The sequence below is a fragment of the Artemia sp. Qi Xiang Cuo genome, chromosome 18, assembly GCF_049724085.1.
Source record: "Artemia sp. Qi Xiang Cuo chromosome 18, ASM4972408v1, whole genome shotgun sequence".
Classification (NCBI taxonomy): domain Eukaryota; kingdom Metazoa; phylum Arthropoda; class Branchiopoda; order Anostraca; family Artemiidae; genus Artemia; species Artemia sp. Qi Xiang Cuo.
Window position 1 is genome coordinate 36,429,763 of NC_142811.1, and position 19,848 is coordinate 36,449,610.

Consider the following 19,848-nt stretch of genomic DNA (forward strand, 5'->3'; position numbering starts at 1 on the left):
GCCCATCATTCTCCCAAACACATCCAATCAAAATTTTGAGATAGCCATTTTCATCAGCTTACTTAATTCCCAGATAAAGAATATGTTTTTAAGGAGGCAACTCCCCCAAAACCCTCGGGGCAAGTGGTTTAGGCTATACACTGGGGGAATGTAAGGTTTTTATAGAAAGCATTGTCGTAGAAACTTCAAAAAAGGCTTATTTGATTGGAAATTCAAAGGGCTAGTACCCTTTTTAATAGTCGAAAGTGATTGGAGGGCAATTACCCCCCCCCACGCCCATCATTCCCCCAAATACATCCAATCAAAATTTTGATATAGCTATTTTGTTCATCGTAGTTTATTTACAGATAGAAAATATGTTTTTGAGGAGGACACTCCCCCACAGCCCTCAGGGCAAGGGTTGTAGGTTATGCCCTGGGGGCATATAAGGTATTTATAGAAAGTGTTGTCATAGAAAGTTCAAAAAAAGCTTATTCGATTGGAAATTCAAAGGGCTAGTGCCCTTTTTAATAGTCGAAAGTGATTGGAGGGCAACTAGCCCCCCCCCACCCATAATTGCCCCACACACATCCAATAAAAATTTTGAGATAGTCATTTTGTTCAGCGTAGTTGATTTCCAAATAGTAAAGATTTTTTTGAGGAGGACACTCCCCCAGAACCCTCAGGACAAGTTATGCCCTGGGGGCATATAAGGTTTTTATTGAAATCTTTGTTGTAGAAACTTGAACAAAGGCTAATTCGATTTGAAATTCAAAGGGCTAGTACCCATTTTAATAGTCGAAAGTGATTTGAGGGCAACTAACCCCCCCTGTCACGCCCACGTTTTCCCCAAACACATCCAATCAAAATTTTTAGATAGCCATTTTATTCAACTCAGTTGAAAGTTTTGGATATTATGTCCTTAAGGATGACAACTTCCTCCCCCCACACCCCTCAGGGCAAGGGTTGCAAGTTATGCCCTGGGGGGCATATAAAGTTTTTATTGAAAGCGTTTCCGTAGAAACTTCAAAAGGGTTCATTCAATTGGAAATTGAAAGGGCTAGTGCCTTTTTTAGTAGTTGAAAGTGATTGGATAGCGACTTACGCCCCTGTCACGCCCACCATTTTCCCAAACACATCGAATTAAAATTTTGATATATCCATTTTATGCAGCGTAGTTGAAAGTTCTGGAAATTAGGTCTTTTAGGATGATAATCCCCTCAGAGCCCTCAGTGTAAGGGTTGTAAGTTATGCCCTGGGGCATATAAAGTTTTTATTGAAAGCGCTATCGTAGAAAGTTCAAAAGAGCTCATTCAATTGGAAATTCAAAAGGCTAGTGCATTTTTTAATAGTTGAAAGTGATTGAATAGTGAATAACGCCCCTCTCACGCCCACCATTTCCCAAAACACATCCAATCAAAATTTTGAGATAGCCATTTTGTTCAGCGTAGTTGATTTCCCGATAGAAATTATGTTTTTGAGGACAGTCCCCCTTAGGGCAAGGGCTGTAAGTTATGTCCTGGGTGCATATAAGGTTTTTTTTATAGAATGCGTTGTCGTAGAAACTTTAAAAAAGGCTCATTCGATTGAAAATTCAAAGGGCTAGTGGCCTTTTAAATAGTCGAAAGTGATTTGAGGGCAACTAACCCGCCTCTCCCGCCCACTTTTTCCCCAAACACATCTAATCAAAACTTTGAGATATCCATTTTATTCAACATAGTTTTAAGTTCTGGAAATTAGGTCTTTGATACTGCTAATTGCCGATAAGGTATCTCAGCAGTATCGCAAGAACGACTGAGGGTGTTATGTTTAAACTTTCGGGGCTAATTCTGCTCTTAAAATTTAACCAAATCAAAATAGCGTAAGTGTATCCAAGCTATCAAAGAAAGTAAACAGATTTTTTTGCGAATGGTATCAAGTTTTCTATTTCAGGTCCACTAGAGGAGGAGTAAAACTAAATTATGCACTCCTATTTGTGTCAAGATTTTTAAGAGGGTGCATGTTGTTTAAAATTGCTGAAAATTTTTCTCCAGCATAAAAAGAGCAGGTCAAGCTATAAAGTCTTAAAAAACGAAAAGATTTAAAATATTATTTTCTTTTTCCCTGAAAAGACTATGTCAATATAAAACGAACAGAAATTAATTATAAAAACTTTTTCTACAACATAATTTTTTCAAAGAAAAGTAAAGAACTCAATTAAACAAAAAATGAGCAAAATTAAAATCAAATTGCCTACCAAGCGTGAAACTACCACAAATCAGCATCGATAAACAAATGAAACCCAAAAGAAACAGAAATTACAATAAATAACAGGGTCAAACCCTAAATGAGCAGAAATTAACATCAGTTGTGCTTAAAACTCCTATGGCTTCCCAGGGCCAGAACAAAATTTGATCTTTACTGAAAAAACATAAATGTTTTTACTTTTATAACTTTAATAAATCAAATAATATTAACATTTAATTACTAAATATTAGTATATGTATATTAAACTGACAATGCACATTCATTTGTATTTTTTCAGTAAAGTGCAAATTTTGTTCTGGCCTTGGGAAGGCATAGGGGTTTTTGGCCCTACTTATGTTAATTTCTGCTCGTTTTGAGTTTGACTCGGTAAATTATTGTAATTTCTGTTCGTTTTGGGTTTCATTTATTTATCGATGCTGATTTGTGGTAGTTTCACGCTTGGTAGATTATTGGATTTTATTTTTGCTCTTTTTTTGTTTAATGGAGTTCTTTACTTTTCTTTGAAAAACTTATTTTGTAGAAAAAGTTTTATTAATTAATATTATGAAAGAGCTAGAGTGGACAACTTTGGATCCGGAATCAGCCCATGTTTTTAGTCGGATAGTGAAAGAATCATTTGTATAGCAATTTGGTTGAGGTCAAACTACATTTTTACTAGATATTAAAAAAATGCCACGAAACTTCCAAAAAATGGCATAATGACAACAAACAAATAAAAATGAAATACAATTTTTCTGCTGTTATGTCTGTAAGAATTGATTATGTGATTTTCTCCTCTTACCCTCTCTCCGTCTCTCGCTTCACTACCTCCTATTTGATTTGGTTTATTAGTTGAGACATCTTTGTTTATTTTGTACCACATTATCTAAAGTGTGTCTTTTCCTGTTGGTCATCATGGCATATGTTCAAATCCCTCTGATTGATTGAGAAATTCCTTTTTCCTCTTAGAAACAGGAAATAGCTGTTGCCTTTTAAAATTTAATTTTATCTCAGAGTCGAAAGTGTCAGATTCATCAGTGTGTAATGCCTTTTTTTTAAATGTCTATTAATGTTTTTTTCTGCTATTAGTCCTAGTATTGCTAGAACGCTCTACAGATATGTAGGGTACCTCCATAGGAGGCACGGACCAAGGGGGGACCTTGTCCTTGGGGGTCCATAATAGAAACTGGGGCACCCTCGCCCGGGGTCATAAATACAGGCGGAGGAGGAAGAAGGCCCCTCATATGTAAACTCAAAAGGACCCATTGGTTTGTCCACAAGTCCCATGAGTTGCAAACCTTCTCCCAGTAATGGGTTAAATTGCATGGTGATGCAGAACACCATCGCGGGAGGATCCTCTATAGGAGGACAACTGCGGCAGGGCGTAAGATCCAGATCTATGGACTACGGCCTCTGCAAAGGGCTGCCTCGACCTTTTCGGGGTACCTGCAAGACTGGGGACCTTGCGGTCAACTCTATTCCCACTTGGGAAGTGGCGCGCCTCGAGGAAACTATAGCCTAGTAAACAACACAGCATTCGCACGGGATTCTGACTAATGGACAATTTTTCCGGTCTTGGTATGTTTTGATGGGCGTCTTTGGGCTGAAAAACCTCTTCCTAGCTAATTTATCTATTATGGGTTACCTCCCCGTAGTAGCACAATATTTGTAGGCATGAATATATAATAAGTCGGAGGTAATAGGCTTGAGACTGTCTGTGCAGGATTTCGACTCTAGTTGATAGAAGAGCATCGCCAAGTGCTGAAAACCATGTTGTGACCAAGATGGGCCCAGGATTGCACAAACCTCAATTCACGGAGGTCCCAGGAACTACTTTCTGTCCGGTTCTAAGCCGGCTTAAGCACTTCGGTCTAGACTTGAGAAGATATGTGATCCCCATCCTGCACTGGTATCCGGGATCATTGCTTTTCCTGAGGTGAAAACAATTTCACTGACTTAAAGAACATGAAAATTGGAACTTAGAATGTTACGACTTTAAAAAATGACTATCGTATCGACATTTTGACTGACGAATTCAGACGATTCGAACTGAATTTATTAGGAATTTCAGAAACTCATATCCCAGGGGTAGGAAGCAGGAAATTAGGTGATATAGAATTTGTTTACTCAAGCAGGAAGGATGGGGTACATAGACAGGGAGCAGGGCTCATGATGAATAAGGAAGCTGCTAAGTCTTGTTTAGGCTGGGGAGGTATTAATAATAGAATATTAATTGTTCATTTTATGACCAAAAAATTCAGGGTATCAGTTATAGCAGTACATGCCCCTGTAAAACCTACTGACGTAGATAGTAGTGACTCAGATGAATTTTATTTACAGTTACAGGAGCAAATAGACAGGGTCCCAGGTCGAAATATGATGTCATTACTGGGAGATTTAACACCCAGGTTGGTAGAAATATGGATATATGGTATCCCAGCCTAGGTAAATTGGTGTAGGAAAAGAAAACAGTCATGGATACAGACTTTTGAAATTTTGTAGGTATAATATTCTAGTTATAACCAATACGGTGTTTGGTCATAAAATGGCTCATAAGTTAACATGGTATTCACGTGATGGTAAGACAGCAAACCTTATTGATTATGTTATAGGAAACCGAAGACTGGCAGGATCAATACAAGATACTAGGGTATATAGGAGTGCTGTTATTTATGTTAAAAGTAAAGATCACCATCTTGTAGTGTCAAGGGTTAATTTAAAACCGAAATTTCAGAGGAGTAACTACCGACTGTGAAATTGTGATGCTGATGGACTTCAGGATGAGAATTTGAGATACATTTCCCAGAAACAGTTGACAAATGAACTCGAGATTTTAAATTTTGATAATGTGGAAGATAGTTGGAATAATTTTAGAAAAATAATTTGTGAAGTTGCTGAAGGTGTATTAGGGAAGAAAGCTAGAACTGCAGCTAAGAATATTAGTGAAAAAGCTTTATGTTTAATAGAAAGGAGAAAGGACTTGTACAAGAATTATCTGAGTGATAAATAGATAGATATTTATGAAAAAAAAAGGAATGTAATGAAACTGGAGAAAGCATTAAAATATGAGCTAAGGAGGTGTGAATTGAAGCCCATGTATAAAATTGCCGAGGATCTGGAAGATGAAACTAGACGGCATAACAGTAAAATATTTTACTGACATGTTAATAAATTGAGAGGGAGTAGTCAATCCGGACTTGGCCCAGTTAAAGATAGGAATGGGTTCGCAATTAGCGATAAGGAAAAAACTTAAGAGAGATGGCCGAACATTTTGAGAATTTGCTTAACTGAGATGGAGTTGCAGGAAAAAATATAGAGGAAAATGAAAAAGTTTGTGATGTGAAAGAAGTTTTGTTTTGTGAGGAGGAATTAGCAACAGTACTAAAAGGTTGAAAAAATAATGAATCTCCAGGTGCTGATAGTGTGGTAAAGGAGTTTCTTAATTATGGGGGCTCTGAGCCTAAAAATAAGTTACTGAAGATTATGAATGAGTTTTGAAAAAGCGGGGATACTTAACAATTGTGGGAAAACCTTAATTAAGGCACTTCATAAGAAAGGTGATAAAAGTGGGTGTGGTAAGTATCGAGGCATTAGTCTGGTCCCTGTAGGAAGCAAATTACTTAGTAATATGATACTTTTTAGACTGAGAGATGCCGTAGACAAAATTTTAAGAGAAGAGTAGTGCGGTTTTAGAAGAGTTAGAGGATGTGTTGACAAAATTTTCACTCTTAGGTTTATAATTGAAAGGTGCCTGAGTTTTCAAACACATTTAGTCCTCAGTTTTATAGATCTTGAGCAAGCGTTCAATTCTGATCATAGAAGGACTCTAGCAAAGGTTTTTATCCTTGTATGATATACCAGACAAATTCATTAAAGTGATTGGTGCTATGTACGAGAATAACACTGCTGCGGTTAAGGTAGGAAATGAGGTTAGCAGCTGGTTTTGTATTAAATCAGGAGTTAAGCAGGGTTGTGTTCTATCCCCCTTTATATGAATCATTTTGATGGGTTTTGGTTTGAGGAGCACAGGAAAGGCAATGGGACACCACGGAATAAAATGGAGAGGAAAAAGTCTCCTGGAGTTAGATTATGCTGATGATTTAAGCATCCTAGAGGAAAGTATGAGCAAAATGAATGAAGTTTTAGAGGTTTTGCGAGTTCAGGGTGCTAGAATTGATTTGAAAATTAATGTTAAGAAAACTAAGTCGCTAAGACTTGGAATAAGTGAACATGAAAAGGTGACGGTGGGTAACGAAAAGATTGATCAGGTGGGCAGCTTCACTTACCTTGGTAGTATTATTAGTAAAGACGGTGGGAGCAGTGAAGGATGTTAAAAATAGGATAGCCAAGGCTCATGGTGTTTTTTCACTGTTAAAAAAAGTCTGGAAGAATAGGAGATAAGTCTGCAAACCAAGATTAGAATATTAGAAGCTGCAGTGATGACAGTGGTCAAATATGGCTCTGAAGCATGGACGCTCCGAAAAGTGCATGAAGATTTGCTGGATGTTTTCCAGAGAAATTACTTAAGAATTGTTCTTAGTACCCAGCTGACTGACCGTATTTCAAACAATAGGCTTTACGAAAACTGTGATTTAATACCGCTCTCTAGAGCTATAATGAAAGTAAGGTTGAGTTGGCTAGGGCACGGTGAGCAGATGAAGGATGACAGATTACCCAAGATTGTTCTTTTCGGCCAACCATCTAGGGCTAAACGGAAAGCAGGTCGTCCCCGTCTGGGGTGGGAGGACGTCATAAAGAAAGATTTAAAGGAATTGGGAACTTCGCGGGCGGGTGTAAAAAGGGGGGCTTTGAATAGATTGGGGTGGAGGAGGAGCGTGCGTAGCTGTGTTGGCCTCAGGTGGCTTGGTGCTGCGGTGAGTTGTTGTTAGTAGTAGTAGTAGTAGTATTGCAACTATCATTTTCTTCTACCTACTGTATCCTTGATGTCTTAGGCCTTTTACATTTTTTCACTTTTGGGAAATGATAAGGTCAGACATAATGGACTAAGTTGGTGCATGAGTTTAGGCATTTGTGTACCTTAAAACTGTATAAGCCAGGTGAATTGTTGGAATTTTGGAAAATTTGCAAAGAATCTCAAAATTGATGAGATTTTGAAGGGTAAGTGGGTACCCGCTTTTCGCGAGAACTTGCGTGTTTCGAGCGGTAAACAGTAAGTTCATGGTGCCAGTTCGTGAAATATATGGGAGGGCTCGAATTTTTTTTTAATGAAGAAACAAGAAAAGTATTTTTTTTTCTCTTTAAAAAAAAAATACAAGAAAACTTGTTTTTCAAAATCTGGAAAATAATGAAATGAACAATTTTCAAAATGTTTGTCGGAAGTTAAATCAGTACTAGATATTTATTGTTTCGGAAAAGTATTATCTATTACAATGTCTTCATTTTCCCTGAATTCCTGAGGGATTATAATATCTCTTGGGGAATTCAGTCAGAAGAACAAAAATGAATTTTCAGGTGGATTTTTAAGAAAGATCTAAATAAACGTTAACGAAACATTTTTTATTCTACCTTTAAAATTTTCACCGGAAAAGATTAATTGGGAATAGCTCTCAGCCATTCTTAGAGATGAATTAAACTTATGACATCATATTTTCCACATTAGCCCCGTTTTCAGGCTCAGTGGGTTCGAACATAGATTGTTCTTATCTAGTTTCAAGTTTGTAGTTTTTCATCAAGTTTTGTCTAATATCAACGGGTTTGAAGCTTTAACCCCGTGTTTGATACACTAGATGCACTGCTGCACAACGCTTGATGCGCGAGACGCGAACAACCCGGGTTTAAAGACGGGGTGTTAAAGGATCAGCAGGGTCGAACACGGGTTGTTCTCGTCTAGTGCATTAAGCGTTGTGCATCAGTGCATCTAGTGTATCAAACACGGGGTTGAAGCTTCGAACTCGCTGAAACTAGACAAAACTAGACGAAAAACTAGAAACTTAAACTAGACGAGGACAACCCGTGTTCAAACCCGCTGAGCCTGAAAACGCGGCTATTGATGATTCCCAAGCGTCCACTGCTTTCTCCTTAAGAAGAGCGAAAGTAATATAGTGTATTAAGAAGAATGAACTTCTAAAATTATACTCTGTGCTTGGCTTACGAAATCAATGGAATTCTAGTTAATTATTGTAAATAACAGGGTAGCTCTCCCTTGTGAAGTTTCCGCAAAGATGTAGTGTTAAATTGGCCAGAAAACATTGAGAATCCAGATATTTGCGCTCTTATTGGCTACTTCTAATGTTCCCTTAGATACAGTTTTCACGAGCCTGATCAACGTACTCTATTGAAATAAATCATTCCTACCGCTTTGCTAAATTATTGTCTTTTTTTGGAGTTTAATTCTCGTAAATTAAAGTTGATATTGTTTTCTTCTTTGTTCTCGATCGTATTGAAGGCTCACATGCAGAGATCTCTGCAGGGATGTAGGGAGAGGTTATACATCCAACAGAAACATAAAAACAGACTATTGATTCGAAACATGAGACACTATATGGCTCTCACAGAGACTATCTGTCTTGGCTTTGCTCTAATTAGCCGTGACTTGGCTCTCAACCATTCCACCGAGCTGATCAAATTAAAAAATCAACGGACTCGGTTCTTCTTTCATCCTTTGCACGTGCCTCTCCTATTCGCATTTTTGTCATTGCTTCTGTGTGACTGAATTATATAATTGTTTTTTTTCTTTTTTTCTTTTTTTTTACTTTATGGCTGAGTGACTTCACTAAGTTTGTGCGGTTTGGTGTAAGGTTCGAAAAATCTTGTTTTTCCAAGGTAATCTAATTACACTGTATAATCAGTCAATTTTGTGCTCCTATCTCTTGGTAATTGCTTCCTGACAGAAGTTTCTGAATTCATTGTAAATCATTTAATCTTTCGAGCTAGAGGCAGGCACTCGCATTGGGATTCTCTGGGAGGAAAGGGACGAAGTTCGTCCAAGCCCTTAAAAAAGTGCAAGTTTTACAAAAACAGTTCTGAGTTGTAAATTGCTGACATTTCGAGGTGGGTGGAGCCGAAGACTCAGCAAGGAGCATTTCAAAGTGACGAAAACATAGGATATGCTTAGATCTGAAGAATATCGACGGACTTGAAAGACCATTCCAATAGACCTTCCGTATAACCTTTTGCGTGATAGTAGTCGAGTGCCGTTGGTCGTTGTCATATTGAAGAATGACCAGTGTCATTTGGACGTTCTGCGTGTATCGCTTTTGTCTGGTGTCAAAGTTGTCGAGAGTAGACTTTTTTTTTTTTTCACGGAAGATTCCCTTCCAAGCGCGTACACAAGGGAATGCCTCCTCTGAAACGTCTGGATTTTTGTACATTTCTCCAAATTTTTGTGTAATTCGCCTCTTGGGTTGATTTTGATCCTCCTTTCCCTCATTTCTGAAGTATCGGCCTCTACAACTGCATAAAGTCTTGTGTATGTGTCTAGCTCCCTCTCATATCCCCCCCTCCAGTCACCGAGAAAAATCATGACATTTAAATGTTGATGGGGATCTTGCTTGGTGAGAGGGCTTGCTTGTTGATATTTTTGAGCCATTCTCATCGTTTCGTCAGCTTTGCGAATTGATATCATTTTCATCTTCACTAACAATTAACGAACAAGTTACAACATCAACAGCAACCAATATAATTTTAGAAAGTGGCAAAACTTCAGGTAAATCATTAGTGAAAAGGTGGCGCAAGACAAGGACGAAGTCCTGAGATACTCCGAAATTTAGGTGGTAATTTTCAGGACATACGTCACGTGATTTGTCTCCGCACTATAATTATCTTTCACAAATATAAGAGGCAAACAATCAAGTACCTCCAAAGAAAACATGTGTCTCAAGTTAATTCAAAAGCTAATTGCGATTAACACTGTGGAAGCATTGGTGACCCCAGGGGTGCCAATTGGTGGGCGGGGGGGGAGAATTTTATCTCCAAGATTTTGAAAATATCTTCTTTTTTTTAGCATTTTCATTGAAAAATACCATTTTTAGGTATTTCCATTGAAAAAGAATCGGAAAACAACAAAATTGCCTCCCCTGTAAGACACGAGCAGTAAATAGCCACCAAGGAGGTAGCAAGAATCTTCCCAGGCAATGTAAAATAACAGAGAAAGATCTGGAAGGAAATTGTTACTGGTGATATGGGGAAAAAAACGCAGGGAGCTCGTGAAAACCCAAATTTTCTGTAGACTGATTTAAGTCAGTGCGGTTAGGGCTCTAATCCATTGCTCATGTCTCCAGAGTTGTATTAACATAAAACATAGGGAGGGTATGAAAGGGAGAAAATATTTCAATTGCATAAAATCGCTTGTCGAATGTCTTGGATAGGGATAGTTCAGTTTCTTTAGATACTTAAGGCACCAGTGTTTGCGCATTTCCTATTTCTCAACATTTCTATTTGTTTTTGTGTTTATGTTGTCTTTAATCAAATCAAGGTGGGACGCTCATTAATAATATTTCTCTCTGATCAATTGAAGCGATCTATGTTGTTTCTTTGGATAGGCGAAGAAAAAAAGCACCTATATAATATTAAGTTAAATATAATATTTGACTTACTAATTCGATAACAATATGTTACCCTACATCTAGCTCAAAGACAACCTGACGTGTTAGGGTGCGCTAAAATAAGCTTCCCAAATTCTTCATGTACACAGTGTCAATTTAACTTTTTGTTTTTCTTGTTTAAGTTATAAAAAAAAACTGCATCCTCATCTAAAAAAAATTTTATTTCTCCTCTTCTTTCCCTACTTATAAAATTGTCGAAATGTAATACATGCCTTTTGATTTTGGGAGCAACTGTTTTATGATTTGCTTTTCATTTTATTTTTAAAACTGGTCTTTTCCATTCTCATCTTGTTTTTTAAGTTCTTACTCTTTTTCTGTTTTTGCATTTTAACATAAGTACTATAACCATTGAATGCTGTTGTTTAGCTTTCTTTTTCGTCAACATAAAAACCAAATATTCTCACCGTGGCTTGGTTTTAGAAATATGAGTAAAGAAGAAGGAGTTTCGATCTGGAAGAGTACCATAACAAGTACCGACAGATACCTAATTATTGTTTCTGCCATCCTTGCAAAAATTGATTTACATCGATTTTACCAACAAATGTATTTCTGCAGGCTATAGCCTACAGAGTTGTTACTAACAGTTGTTAGTGAACCCCTCTATCAAGTCGAAATGTTTCAGAAGGGAGTTATTCCTATGTTTTGAACGCGAGGTTAAAGCAAAAAATTGAAACACAAGACTAAAAAAAGAGCCGGGGTTAGTTTTTTTTCTCATGGGGGGGGGGGCATATATAGACTTTGTCGACTCTCGGGCGTGCCGCACGGGGCGCTTGTCCCTTTTGCACCTCCTCCAGATCCAGCCCTGATTAAAAAATACTAATTTCTTCACTAAAAAATATTAACGACTAATATATGCAGCCTTTTAATTTTTCTCTACTTAATCTGTAGTTTTAAATGTAGTTTAAAAAATTTTTGTTGGTCAACTGAAAAAATTGCTTTTAATTAACCTAACTAAAAATTGCTTGTAACTACTGGGACGCGAAAGTGCGCCTTATATCAATTGCTCTCTTATTTTTTTTTTGTTATAATGTGTGATACAGGCGAAACCATTGTCGCTGTCTTGTTTTTGTGTCAACATGCAGTCATTTGAATTCTGGCAAGTGTGATTACTATATAATCATTATGCAATCACAATTCTTGAAAGAAAAAAAAACGAGTTATTTGAGCGGTCATGAGACATTTTCTTTTGATTCCTCCAAGATTTTCCCCGGAATGCTCTGGGAGTTTTCCATTAAAACAGGAGTACAAATAAGATTGGCAAAATGCACCTTATTTTGAGAAGAACTACGATTAACCTGAAACCCAAAAACACTTCAGCCCTGATTGGAGGTAGGTTGCCAATTTTTTTTCATGTTGCGAGACGTTGCACTTTCGCTTACTAGAATGCAAAGTTTTCTTGACAAAAGACAATTTGTGCATGCTTTCGGGTAGTATTCATTAAACCATAGTGTAAAATGAATATCCTTTCACCATTAGGACAACTGCATTATCTGAAATACTACCTAAGTTTGTGTTTTTAATAGATATAATTTACCATTGTGTCTGACGTTGATATATTCCTGAAATTCACTTTCCTTTTCCTTTCCATTTCCTTTTCTTTATTTGCTGATTTATGTCCTGAAATACAATTTCTTGTAAATCTGAGGACTTTTTAGCAAATAATCTAAGCTTTCATATCAGATTATTTTTACTTTTTTTTAATGTTTCATAAATTCCTGCACATTATGGGTTTTCTATACGACCTGTCTTGCCAAACGTATGAAATACGATTCTTTAAAGTGTACTTGAGGAAACTGATGAAGAGTCTTACATTATATTGCTGAGAAACCAGTTCCTATGCCATTATCGCTTGTAGTTCTTTTTTTTTTTTTATCATTATTTAATTTTGTTGTCTCTCAAATGGTTTAAAATCTGTCTTGATTTGCGTAATAAGGATCATAAGGACTACTCCTTCGGAAGCTTATACGTAGTCTACAGAGGACAGAATTTGTCCTAATGCATATATAAGTCTTCTAGAGAAGACCGTGCCATCTCCTCCTTTCTCTTCTTCCTAACCATGTAACAGGGTACTAAGACAATAATAGAAAATAAAACGGTATTTTACTTCAGTGTCAGTAGTCAGGAGTGAACAGGGTTGCGTTCTATCCCTATTTTTATGTATCATTTTGATTGTTCAATTTGAAATATTCTCCAGGAGGTAGCCAACCTGTTTACGTAAGTGTATAAAAATGACGTGAATCACTTTGTTACTAGTTCTTTTCTTCCTTCATTTTTCCTTGAACTGTAATGTTTTTTTCCAGACAAAGCATCCATTTTATCCGTTGAGAGGCCATTTCTCTAGTGTGTCTAGGTTACCATAACTTCTATTGTTACTAATTTATAATATTTATAGTTGCCAGTTGAAGGAAAAAGTGCTTTTAAAGCTGAAGTTTTGGCCGCTGTTCAAAGAGAGCCCAGTGCCAGTGTTCGAAAGAAAATCTGTGAGGTGCTAGCAGAAGTCTCAAGGAATCTAATTGATGACGACGGAAATAACCAATGGCCAGATGTCTTGCAATTCCTTTTTACAGCATCACAAAGTGCAGATACTACTTTGAAAGAAACGGCTTTACAATTATTTAGGTGGTTTTTTTTTCTTGTGTAATGGGTAGTATTCATATTCACATCATAATTCACACACGCAGAATGGGGGACTTGGAGCACACTTTCTTGAAATCTAAAAAATTTACGATTATATTAAGTGAGGTCAATGACCTAAGACCTACTTTTTAGTTGGTGACGCCAATTACCTTAAGATGGATTCGATTTGCTATTCTCCTAACGTGAAGCAAATAGTTAAAATACCAACTACTAGTGGGAACGCCCTTCTTAATTTTATTCTAACTAATATGAATAGTTTTTACAGCCCCCCCCCCCCTCAGCTTTGACTTCACTAAATGGGAGTTAATATCTTTCCTTCTTTGTTTCCTCCTCTTCCAACTTTAAACTTTCTTTCTCAATAAGCCTCTTTACAATCCTGGCCTTCTTGCTTTTGGTACTTGGCTGAATACCAATGATAAGTCTAATGTTTTCAATTTACAAAATCTTTGTGCAAAAATTGCTACTTTTCATAAAAACGTAAATGGTAAATGTTTAATTTCTTTTCCGGAAAAAGAGATTCAAAAAGTGCTACAGTGATACACCCTACATCAATCAAAAACCAAATAATTAGGAATAAATTGAAGCTTTTCAGAAAAATTAAATTGAATGAAGCTAATAAACCAAGAAAAATATTAAAAAAAAGAAGTTCTGAAATATGCTCAATCCTGTTACAAAAATAAGGTCGAAGAATTTTTTAACAACAAACAAAAAATTGGTACAGCAAACCAGCCTAATTTCAACCTACCTGAACCACCAGAAGCTACCCCCGATAACCTTAACCGGTTTCTCGCTTCCATCGTCTAGAGCCTTCCAGCATTGTGTTATCAATTACCAAAAGATGATCTTTCCCCTTCTTTTTGCTCTATTTCTCCGTCTGAGATCGAAATAAGAATTGGAAAGCTAAGAAAAACAAGTATGTGTCCTTTGGATATTCCATTCCCTTTATTGATGCTTTTAGTGATATCCTTTCAAAGCCCTTGTATCTCCCTTTCAACGAGATTACCGAGGCTGGGCAATCCCCACAAATATGTAAACAGGGTTCCATAACTCCTTTAAAAAAGAAAGACGGAAAGCCTAGTTATGAAGTTGTCCGTCCCATTTCTATTTCTCCTAGATTCTTGAAACTACATGAAGAATTCCTTGCAGATTGGCCAAAGGAAAGTAATCCTTCCTTATACTAACCTGAGGCGATTCGGGAACCTCAAATCCACTTCTACTTCCCATGGAGCACCCCAAGGTACTCTCTTAAATCCCCTTCATTTTTTTCCACTATGATCAATAGTCTCCCTAAGAAATATCCCGACGGCTGGAAATTTTCTGGTGACCATACGGTCGCGGAATTCTGCTTTATAAATTTAATGAGCAATCCTTGAGCATCCTCAACGACATTGCACTTGATGCCTTGAACTTAGGCATGAGAGCACACCATTCTAAATCCACGATAATATCAGTGTGTTTCCTCAAATCCCCACGCCTTTTCTTAATACTTTCCTCCTAAAATTTTTAAATCCTCCTTGAATTACTTGGTGTTGCATTTCTTCTAATTCAAATTAGGACATCCGTATTAAAAACATCATCTACAAAGCTTATGTATTGATCTTCTTCCTTAAGCTCCTGAATCAATTTTGTGTTCCGGATTTTCATTATTTTAGGAGTTATACCTTCTTCGCCAGCATCTTGAATATTCTTGTCCAGTTTGGCACCCTGGCATTTTTTGATGATGGTGAGATTCCTTTATTGGTCAATTCACAAAACAACAAATCAGATTAAATAAACATAGCCAATATTAGAAGGTCAAATGACCTGTGTGTAATTACTCAAATTAATTAATTCGCATAATCTATAACATATAAATAAATGCACTAAAAAAAAAAGACTAAACCCTCACAAGGGACCTGCTCTCATAGCCAGTAATGCTGTCCGGGAGGTGATTCCAGAGGGTTACACTTATGTGACGAAACACATGAGCTGATCTCACTGTATTTCTCTTCTCATATACTAGCTTCCCTCATTTTGCGAGAAGAATCAAATAAAGTTGAATCTATCCGAAAAAGAGCCTTATGAATAATTTTCAAAGAAGATGAGGTTCCATCCAAAGGGGACAAGCATATTCGGTTTGTGATCATACACATACAGAAACTGTACGTAATGGAGATTTGAATGTTGCAGCGAGTATGGCATGCAAATGATTTAAAGGCAGAGGGAAGCTTTTTGGAGGATAAGTTGTATATGTGAATCCCATTTCAGGTTGCTATTGAAAATTAATCCTAGGATTTTCATTTCATCTTTAGTTGTAAGTCCGGTGTCTTCTTAGGATAGGATTGCGGTTTTTAAAAAGCTAACACGTAGAATATGGCTCTTTTGTTTACTAACTGGAAGCATTACATCTTCAAGATCATGCTTTAGCTTAGAAAATATTCATGAAGTGGTAATGCTCTGCTAGGCTTGGTGAGGTATGGAATAATATGCTTCACTGGTCATTAACAAACGTTTAACGACTTTGTATTTGCGCTAGATTAAAGAAAATGTACACATTTTTTTATTTGTTGTTTATTATTTTGTCTAATTTGATAAAATGACGGTTTATCCTTTTCTATATTGAAGGGTATGGCTGTTTTAAACCTTTTTTTGGTCTTCTTGCCCTGTTTTTTTTTTTTTTTTTTTTTTTTTTTTTTTTTTTTTTTTTTTTCTCCGAAATACGTATTCGTACTAACTGGGATGTATTTTTTTTTCGAATAAATTTCTTATATCATCATGACTTCCGAGGGGTCATCTGCTTTCTGGTATCTAGTTTACATCTTAGAGCGCCACTTGTGCCGCACAGTTCCACTACGTGTGGCACAATTCAGCCACGCTTGTCATAATCACCGCAACGCTTGAGACAGCTCTGCCACGCTTGGCACAATTTCGCCACGGATGGCATGCGCCAATTGGTCAAAGACTTTAACTTCTGAAAGTCAAAGACTTCCTGGTAACTTCTATTACGTTCCAAATTCTTAGTTTTTTCAAATTTGCTCCCCTCCCTGCGCTATAGATGTCAAGCCCTCCTAAAAATATGTTTCTTTGAAAGTGCTTGTCCTATGCTCAGATTTCTTTAAATTCAGAAGAAGAAAAGCAAGCCATTAACGAAAGGACTAGCGTCTGCATTAGTTTTAGAAGCATGTAAATGCACTGACTGCAAGATGACAAATATTAAGACTAACAAAACAAGCTGTGATAGTGAGAGTCAGGGTACTAACAATGAAGAAAATACTAAATTGCCATTAAGAATATGGGTTTCCCTTCGTCTGAAAATGTATTTTCTATTTATTTTTGTGATAAATGGACAATGAACTAAAAGCTTCCTAACTAGAATGCTTTTTACAAGAGTCTTTTTTATGAATAAATTTAATTTTTTGCTTCTATCACTACACTCACGTAAATCTCATTACAGTAATGAAAATATGTAGCTAGTGATACATGTACCGAACACATAGTAAAAAGACTACCCGAAGATGACAAAAGCCATTTTCGTAATCCAATTTGTCCCTTCCTATGAAACTGCACATAGTGATATTCACTTGTGCATAAAAGATGGGGAGGGGATCCAGGTTATTTAGGATGCATACCTGCACAGAGTGGTACATACTTGCACACAAACGGTAGGGGTGGAGATCCAAGATATCGATAAAGGGGCATGGTTGCCTTCGGATCCTACTGGGAGGAGAGGGTGGTTTAGGCACAAATGAACCGTTTGTAATCTAGTTCGATTTAATCCTTTTTAATGGTTAAAAGTTTTTACGTCAATGAACTTTAGTGACTCTTAAGTTTGTTGTGGAATCCTCTAACCCTTTATTTATTTTTTCCAAATATACTCAACTATTTTCATCACGCTTTCTATCATCGAACACATGAAAAAGCGCAAAAACGTTTTCTGATTATTTTCTTCATTGGGTAACTAGTACTATTGTATGAGAATCAGCTGCGTATCTTTTTCTCTGTTTTCTCCATTGCTTTGTTTTATAAAGTTAATCATTTTGTATTGAAGCCACTCTTATGTCTTGTACAGTTAGTGGAAATTATTTGTAGCATATTGCTGACATATCATCTTTCCTATCTTTCAATCATTGTTTGTTTATAGTCCTTCGCTTTTCCTAAGTATCTTAGACTATCTGGGATGTTGTTCTAATCCAAAACTGTCTGGGAATTTTTTAGCTCGGTGCCGGGAATTTTTGGAAATCAACAAGCAGAATATTATAATCATATCAAGGAGATGCTTAAACAGAGCTTAAGCGATGTTGCCAATTACACCGTTCGTTTCCAAGCTGTTCGGGCTATGTCCGCATTTATCTTGTTGAATGACGAGGAAGATGTCCAGAAGTCATTTCAAGATTTGTTAGTTCCATTAATCAGCGTTGTTGCAGAAAGTATGCAAAAACAGGACGATGATACCCTACTTAAGGTTAGAATTTTTCCTCCCTTCCCCTTCAATATCCCCCTTTCATCTCCCTTTTCAAGTGTTGACCCTCCAAAGGGCCTACGGTTAAACGAATTCCCACGTAACATCTGAATTTCAGATTCCAGATGGGGTGGAAAACGCTTGGTGCTGATGCAACTAGCAAGGAGTAATAATGAAATGGCTTACATGGATTTATTCGTATAGTCAGGCATGTACATACGTTGGAGGGGGTTTGGTACCCTCCTATCTCTGACTCTTATCATTTTTGTTCCTCTTTAATGATTAGTCTACTTTTACTATTTTAGTAAGTTTGGTACCCTCCCACTTGCCGTTCTGGTCTATCTTGTGCTCGGGGAAAAATCTTGATTAATCCCCCTCCCCCCACATCTGCCTCCCAAAATTTCAGGTCAAATTTTAACACAAAATTGTATTCGTTTACAAAACTTTTCCAACTGCGCCCTCTACTTCATTTTAATAAAATTAAAAACTTACAATATGATTATAATTGTTTGATTTTCTATTTGAAATTTTCTGCCCCTAAAATTTCTGCCCCTGGGGCAAGTGCTCCCTCTTTCCCACTCCCCTAAAATCGCTGTGCCCTCCCACAAAAAAGAACAAGATGACGTAAATGGCTAAGGGTTGCATCTAAAAAGTATAGTTTTTTAGTCTTAGTAGTTTGTGAGTATCTGAAACGGTATTGTTGGGTTTAGGATAAGTCTGTTTATGTTCAATTGCCATGAAGAAAAGAATATTTCGGCAAGTATTTAGCAAAGCTCAAACTCACTGGTTAAATAGTTATAGGGAAACGGTGGATTATCCACACGGTATGTTCACTCTCACTTTATTTAAGAAAAGAGGAAACAATGTAACTGCAATATGCCATGGGCTCAGGAGCATTACGCTTATCCAAGAAACCTATGTCCATGCCAAAATACTTCCATAAATTATACAGCATCAATGAATAAAGATGAAAGCAAAAAGTAATGATAATAATAAGAACTATATAGGTGAAAAGATTGAGGCCGATTATTCAGAAAAAAAAACTACATTTTTTAAAACAACAACTGTGTATAATGACAAATATTTTTTTATAGTGTTTTTGAATAAACTAACATCATCTACATTCATTATCAATGCTATAAATTATAGAGAAGCTAGAATGGGTTGTTTCTAGACCAGGTACACAAATATCGGAACTACAGGCGTATCATAAAGATAGAGAGAAGACCTCGTTCTAAACAAATAAATACGTTAAACTGTTCCTGTCGTTCAAAAATGGTAGCATAAAAATCTCATACCCCAGAAGAGGCCAGTGTTCTTAAATTTCTATATTCCCACCTTGTTGCATTGCTACTAAGCGCAGAAATTGCATCATTTCATTTGTTTAATTGTGATAGAGAACATACCTAGCTAAACAGTGCAACAATAAAGCTTGTAATGTACATTAGTGAAACGTTTAATGTACGCGTGTACTTTACATGCACATTAACTGTTCTTGCGAGATAACTATAATTAGCTCAATTTTAGTAATAGTCTACAGAACAAGAAGAAAACTGTAATTTTTTTTTTCGGACAATCAATTGCTCTTAGAGGCGGGGAGACCGTTTATCTAACGTGTCTAACTTAGCATAAGTACGGGATAGAGGAAATAAAAATACTATTTCGTCACCCGCACATTTATCTTTCGTATTTTTCATGCTCCTAACGAAATGGTTAAATGAATTTAATTCTATGTTAGTATTACATTAAATTGAATGGTTATTTTCAGTTAAGTTAGTAATTGCTAAGTTAATCTTGAGTTTAAACAGGGTAGCACAAAAATAGCTCACTGATTTTCTTCTTCTTGTAAAAAAAAAAAAATTATATGTAGTGGAAGAAAAAATCTCGAAAATTAGCTTCTCTAATTCGTTGTGAAAAACACGATTTTTTTTCACTAGCATGGAATCCCCCTTGGACAGGATTTGGCTAAATATATCGTATTTATTTTTAGCGCAGCCGCCCATG

General features: G+C 36.6%; 1 protein-coding gene across 1 annotated transcript in view; it reads left to right on the forward strand.

Moving 5' to 3' along the window:
• Window positions 1-19,848, forward strand: part of Karybeta3 (karyopherin beta 3) — a 120,968-nt gene that overhangs the window by 52,280 nt on the left and 48,840 nt on the right. Inside the window, exons 3-4 of the mRNA XM_089104450.1 lie at window positions 13,162-13,388; window positions 17,601-17,847. Coding sequence (XP_088960576.1) covers window positions 13,162-13,388; window positions 17,601-17,847 — 474 coding nt within the window. The remainder of the gene's footprint in view (window positions 1-13,161; window positions 13,389-17,600; window positions 17,848-19,848) is intronic.